The 7,531-nt window shown below is 36.4% G+C and overlaps 1 protein-coding gene and 1 long non-coding RNA gene across 5 annotated transcripts in view; one reads left to right on the top strand and one right to left on the bottom strand.

The window, feature by feature from the left end:
- LOC133635149 (uncharacterized) overlaps positions 1-7,531 on the top strand; it is a 110,073-nt gene that overhangs the window by 34,773 nt on the left and 67,769 nt on the right. The gene's annotated exons all lie outside the window — the stretch shown is intronic.
- The window catches only part of ect2 (epithelial cell transforming 2), a 66,833-nt gene continuing 61,170 nt past the window's right edge, over positions 1,869-7,531 (bottom strand). The window contains exons 24-25 of one of the 4 annotated variants that reach the window (XM_062027985.1): positions 6,816-7,381; positions 1,869-2,547 (exon numbers count right to left, since the gene is read on the bottom strand). In XM_062027985.1, coding sequence (XP_061883969.1) covers positions 6,848-7,381 — 534 coding nt within the window. In that variant the 3' untranslated portion in view covers positions 1,869-2,547; positions 6,816-6,847. The remainder of the gene's footprint in view (positions 2,548-6,815; positions 7,382-7,531) is intronic. The other 3 variants (XM_062027983.1, XM_062027987.1, XM_062027986.1) reach the window with 3 other exon arrangements.

Here is a 7,531-nt window from a genome sequence, read left to right as displayed (position 1 = left end):
CTCACTGCTCCCCTCACCTCCCAGGGGGTGAGCGTGATGGGTCAAATGCAGAAAATAATCTCACCACATCTAGTGTGTGTGTGACATTCATTGGTACTTTAACTTTAAATCATTTTCCACCTATATTCAATTGAATAGACTGCAAAGACAAGACACTTAACGTTCGAACTGGAAAACTTTGTTATTTTTTGCAAATATTAGCTCATTTGGAAATTGATGCCTGCAACAGGTTTCAAAAAAGGCTGGCACAAGTGGCAAAAAAGACTGAGAAAAGTTGAGGAATGCTCATCAAACACTTATTTGGAACATCCCACAGATGAACAGGTGGGTGCCATGATTGGGTATGAAAGCAGCTTCCATGAAATGCTCAGTCACCACTTTGTGAACAAATGCGTGAGCAAATTGTCGAAGAGTTTAACAACATTTCTCAACGAGCTATTGCAAGCAATTGAAGGATTTTACCCTCTACGGCAGGGGTCCCCAAACTACGGCATCCGGCCCGCCAGCGTCCAAAATCAGGCCCGCGGGAAGTCCCAAGTATTACAAAAAAATAAAAAATTCTGTCTTTTCTGATCCACTTTGTACCGCTTGCTACTCACGGTGTCTCCTAGCCGCTCAGGCAAATCATATTGTCTAAAAATGCATTTTGTCATCGATAACGTGACATCATCGCGCGCGCGGAAAGTGCGCTTTATATATCTAATATATATATATATATATATATACAGCCCGGCCCCCGGCCAAATTGTTTTAACCCAATGAGGCCCCCGAGTCAAAAAGTTTGGGAACCCCTGCTCTACGGTCTGTAATATCATCAAAAGGTTCAGAGAATCTGGAGAAATCACTGCACGTAAACGATAATATTACAGACCTTCGATCCCCCACTGCATCAAAAAGCGACATCAGTGTGTGAAGGATATCACCACATGGGCTCAGGAACACTTCAGAAAACCACTGTCAGTAACTACAGTTTGTCGCTACATCTGTAAGTGCAAGTTAAAACTCTATTATGAAAAGCGAAAGCCATTTATCAACAACACCCAGAAACGTTGCCGGTTTTGCTGGGACCGAGCTCATCTACACATTTCAAATTGTTTTTGGAAACTGTGAACGTCATGTCCTCCGGACCAAAGAGGAAAAGAACCATTCGGATTGTTCTAGGCGCAAAGTTGAAAAGCCAGCATCTGTGATGGTATGGGGGTGTTTTAGTGCCCAAGACATGGGTAACTTAAACATCTGTGAAGGCGCCATTAATGCTGAAAGGTACATACAGGTTTTGGACGCCCCTGCTTATTTCAGCAAGACAATGCCAAAAAAACAAGTTTCTCAGTTACAACATTAAACATCTTGTCTTTGCAATCTATTCAATTGAATATAAGTTTTAAAGGATTTGCAAATCATTGTATTCTGTTTTTATTTACTAATTACACAATGTGCCAACTTCACTGGTTTTGTATATTATTTTCTACTCTAAAACGATTATTAGAATCTATAAAACGTGTTTTGTGTTCATATTTTGTCAAAATGTATCTTTAGTTTTTTTTTTTTTGAGTGTCCGTATTGGTTGTTACTATTGTACTGTACATTTCAATGTCCTGTAATGTATATTGTATGGGAAACTGCACATTTCTTTTACGATTTATACATCTTACTGTATTTTGATTTCACATTCATACAACTTGGCAGCCGCTCAACCCAAATTGACACATTATCGTAAATGATTTAAGGTTTAAAGTTTGATATTGTTTGAAATACAGTAAATACATAACATTTAAGTGGTGCTCTAAAAAACACTAGAAACCAGGTAAAGTTCTCATGTATTTATTGATACACTATTGCCATAATGAATGAAAGAAAATTACATATAGGCAGTAAATATGATTTCAAATTAGGTATAATTAAATATGGGTGCAAAATCTGAATTGGTCAAATTAAAACAAATGTTTCAAACATAATCAGCTGTCAAATCTAGTTTTTGATTTCCATTACAACACACCTGTTAAAGGGAGAAAAAAAAACAACAACGGACATTTGTATATATTTAATATAGATTAATAACAAAATGTATTTCACAAAAATAAATAAGTACACAAGACTTGTTTCTGGAAATTATACACAAGATAATAGGGACATAATATTTGAAAATTAAAATGTAGACTGTAGTGCATTATTACATAAAAAATTGCACCTTTTCAGTATTAGTACAGTATAACGTTTAAAAGAATAAAACATCAAATATTAGATACTTGGTCTTCCTCACAGAATAATAAAACATTAAAAGGCTAAGATACATATGTGTATTTATATAATGTATATAACAGGAAGTCTTAAAGTCAATGTACAAATGATGGTAAAAACACAAACTGTGTGTATATATATATATATATATACATATATGCAGTCTGAATGAGATAGAAGGCCAGTCGGGTGTGGTTGTCCGTTCAATGAATGAGGACGTCAAAAGAGATGAGTAGTTGATCGACTGAATGTGTGGTACTTCCTCTCAAACGCAGAATGTACCTTCACTGGAGAAGGATATCCTGAAAACTACAAGAAAAACCATGATTAAAAGTCACAAAATACTAGCAACGAGTCAACTGATGCAAAAGCATTGATGCATTATGAAACCGAAAGGAGTGATACCTTCAGTGTGTCACTAAGGGAAAAAAAACCGTGGCCGATACAGCTGCTGTGTCTTTTGACTATAAAACATCGGATTGGGTTTATAAAGAAGCGCTTCTTTGAGTCACAGCTCATACTGAAAGAAGTCAAAGGATCGGCGTGTTGCATTTGTCATTGGTTTTCGGCGCAATCATTGATCTAAATGGATCTAAGAAAAAGGAAGAATTCCGAAATGTGGGATTTTTTTTTTTATAGCGCCAAATACAGTAAATGTTCTTATTTTGCTATTTGGCTCATTGACCAGAGTTGCAAGCATGTATATATATGCAAATATATATATATATATATATATATGCATATTATATATATATATATATGCATACGCATATATATACACATGCAGACACATACATATGCAAGTATACTTATGCATATATATATATATATATATGCATATATATATACTGTATATATATTCATATATATGTATATATATTCATATATATATATACTGTATATATATTCATATATATATATACTGTATATATATTCATATACATGCATATATATGTATATATACTGTATATATATATTCATATATATATATGCATATAAGTTTATACATACGCATATATATACATACATATACAAGTATACATATGCATATATACATGCATATATATATGTATATATATATATATGTATGTGTATGTATATATATGTATGTAGTATATATGTATGTGTATATATATATCTATATACGTATGTATATTTATCTCTGTATATATATATATACATATATATACACACATATATATACATACGTATATAGATATATATATACACATACATATATACTACATACATATATATACATACACATACATATATATATACACACACACACACATATATGTATATACATACAGAGATATATATACACGCACACACATAGACACACACACGTATACATACACCTACGTATATGTATGTATATATATACACACACACATACAGATAGGCTCCAGCGCCCCCCGCGACCCCGAAGGGAATAAGCGGTAGAAAATGGATGGATGGATATACTGTATATATATGTACATATACACACATTTGTTTTTATATACACACACATATATTTTATATATATATATACACACACACACACACACGTATATATACACAAACGTATATGCGTACACACACACACACATATATATATATATACACATGTACAGTATGTGTGTGTATATGTATATGGCACAATTGTGAAACACCAACACAGCATCAATGCCATGTCATTACAGTCAGTGTCAATACAAAATACTACAACAACATAAGCTCGGCATGTAACTAAAGTATGTCTTTATATCGTAGTTAAAAACAGTATTCAGTTTTCTGCATAAGGATATACATTTTATTGTTTTATATCTGTATATGTGATCGCAATATCAATTTGTGACAATTATTTGGGATAAAAGTACACATTGTACAGAATTCACAAATATCATTCACCGTTTAGGAATTGTAAACGTTTTATGCAGTGTACCTCAATATTCTGAAAATATTATATGATAATTTTCTGCTTTAATAATAAAACATTGCGAAAATGAATCATGTGACGAATAGCGAGTTAACTATGAAAGCCACCGTCAATCATGGTAGTGATAGCATCTCGCTCAAGGGCAGTTTGGCTGTGGATGGAATCATGAAGGAGGTGGTTTAACACCATTTCACACCCAATCCTCCTCAATAGACGCTCATCCATTGGCATTACCCACACACCCTGTGAATGGTTTCATTCTTAACTCAAAGGCCGTGCTTAGTTTAACGAGCTCAAATCTTTCAAGTCCAACCCCACTGCATGTGTGGCTTTGTCCGAGAGGCACTTATTTTCATCACCTACCACTTCCCCCCGGCAATATTTTACGCAAATTCAATCTCTACTGTCAGTGCTTTGCTGGTGACATTCTTTCTAGCAAACCAAACTCCATACTCGCTGTCCTCATTTTTCACCCCCTGCTTATCAGAAATGAAATCCTGGTTCACCTCAAACTTGCTCAAATCAAACAGTGAGAAAACTAAACTCCTCATTGGAACATATCCAAAGTCGACAATTACTCCAGCACCACTGACAGATCCACAGTTTTCCCCCTTCCCCTTTAGCTGCCAACCTGCATTGAACACTGTCATTTCAATCAATTATCAATATCATCACTAAGTCTTGTAAATATTAACAGACTTTGGCCCCTTAATTCTTGTTTACGGTCACCGCTCCTTTTGATTACTGCGACACTCTCTTCTTTGGTCTCCCCCAGAAGTCTCTCCACAAGTGAGACCAACTGGTCCATAACACTGCTACCCAAGCCATAACCAAAACCCCCATGTCCTGTAGCAACTTTACTGGCTCTCAGGTAGTCATATAAAGGATTACAAATTCTTCCTGTGCATCTTCAAAGCCATCCGCAACCATCACACTTCAGCCAATGACCTCACTGTGCCCCGTATCCGCCTCAGCAGACTGCTTTCAGCCACTCCGCACCCAAACTCTGGAAATATTTAATACCTGACAACCGTAATATTGACTCTCTTCATATTTCCAAAACCAGACTCAAAACTCATCTGACTGCAGATACATCAACATGTTTAATACAGTAGTACCGCAGGATACGAGTTTAATTTGTTATGTGACGTAGCTGGTGCCTCTAAAAACTTGGATTGCAAAACAGTGTTGCTCATTCAAACCAATTTAATCTGTGCTTTACCTCCTACCCCCTGCCCAATTTCAACATGTAACATGCCTTTTGTGTGTGTTTTGGTTGGATCTTATGGGTGTTTACTGTGGCAATCAACAATTAGACTACAGACAGCTTGTATCCCGAAAATTCGTAAGCCCAAGTCTATGGTCCTCTTACATCTCTAGAGGCCCTGTATAAGAGACACTGCAACAGGAGAGCAAACAGCATCCTCAGGGACTCATCCCACCCAGGTCACCACTGGCTTGAACTTTTCTCCTCAGGGAGACCATCAAAGCAAGGACAAAAACAGTTTCTATCCTAAAGCTGTTATTGCCCTAAACTCTGCACATACCTGAACACTCACCACTTTATTAACTTGCTTACCTCTGATAGAGATCTACTGTGCAATATGTTTTTTAACATTTTATTATGTTTTTAAATTTGAAACTGTTTTATTATTGTTTGTTGTCTTAGGACTATTTTATGTAGGTTGTTTTAAAAGCACTGAGCTGGATTGCTGTCCAATTTCGTTGTTTCCATACAATGACAATAAAGGTATTCTGATTCTGGATGTTTTCATTCAACCGGGTTATTGTATTCTCAGGGCATCCAACTGGACTGTACCAAAGTATGGGGAGTTTACATTTTACAATGTAATTTAATTAAATCTTGTTTTTCACAAGGTTAATCTATTTCTAAATTAATAAAAGTTTTCATATTTTTTATTTTTTTGAATGTTTTGATTTGACTACTCTCTACCATGGGTTGGGGGAAACTGCTTGCACGTGGTAGATAAAGTTCTTTACGTTAACGCAATAAGAACTGTTTTTTCCGTGTACTTTTACACACACACGTTTTATGGAGCGTACCTAAATGGGGCGGCAAAAAATATTTGGATAAAGTGATCATTTTACTTTTTAAATATTCAAACTATACTGTATGATAATTTTCGGTTTTATGTTAAAGCAATAAGAGATGGTTTTGCCATTTACTTTTCATTCTTTTTTTATTGATGGCGACATATCATGGATTTAGCCATCTTTTACAGAGCAGCTAGTACACAGTGTACCACATACAGATTGAAAAAAAAAATCAAAAATCTGCACCAATCCACCTTGTCACCAAAGCCCAGCCACCAAGTGATTACCACTGACATCTCTGCCAGCTTGTACAACAGATTTAAGAATGATCCCAAAACACCTCAAAACCTTTCCCCTTTCATTTCCATCTGAAATTTGTAATTTATCATATATAAACAGGTAGTAATGAAGGCCAAGTTCAATTGAGGCATACAATCTTAATTTAGATCAAATCATCGTCAAAAGGATTAAGGTTTCTGAGGAGTTAGTTTAGGAATGCAAATGTGTCAAAGGAAAGCACCAAATGTTGTAGCAAGCACTGCTCAACAATTAGAACTTGTTCACCCTTAATTGTGATAGTTGTGAGGTACTTGCTCACATGATACTGATGAACCTGGGCTTGGTCTGGGATTAAAGCAGCGTCTCCCTTCGAGGACTGGACTGGACTGCTTTGAGAGGGTCCAAAGACATCTTGGCATCCCTACATAACTCTGAAAATGTTCTGCCGATGGTACGTGGAGTTGGGAGCATTGGCTGGAACTCCACGGCACGTCCGTAATCAATTTGCTCTGACAAAGTTTTGGACTTGAGCAGAGAGCTGGTTTGGGTCATTGAAACCGAAGCCGGGTTGAGATGAGATGCATTGGCAGAATAATGGGGAATAAGGAGCCTTGAATGTGCTGGTTGGACTGATGACTGAGCTTTGATGATGGGCGATATAGCCTCTCGCTTTCTGGGGTAGTAATTAGGAATAGGGCTTTGGTTTACTTCGGCGTCCATGTCAGAGTTGAGGATAGTACTATTGTTTGCTGAGCTGCAAGGGCTACGAACACAGACAGGAAGTCTGCCACTAGCAGAAGGGTGGTCCAGAGAATTAGAGCGTTGCACTGAGGTGCTGCTTTTGGAACAGTCACTCAAAGTGAACGTGGAGGCAGACCGAGACATCTAGAGTACGAAACAAAAAGGGAGTCAAATGGAGCATGGTATTTAATACATATCAGTCCCTGCAAAAAATATCAAAAAGTTGTGTAAATCACATTGACATACACTAAAATGGTCGGACTGACAAAATAGTTATGGCCCTCTACAGTGGAA

This window comes from Entelurus aequoreus, linkage group LG19 (genome assembly GCF_033978785.1).
Source record: "Entelurus aequoreus isolate RoL-2023_Sb linkage group LG19, RoL_Eaeq_v1.1, whole genome shotgun sequence".
Taxonomy (NCBI): domain Eukaryota; kingdom Metazoa; phylum Chordata; class Actinopteri; order Syngnathiformes; family Syngnathidae; genus Entelurus; species Entelurus aequoreus.
The sequence above is the reverse complement of the archived record's forward strand: the minus strand, read 5'-3'. Positions and strand labels throughout refer to the sequence as shown.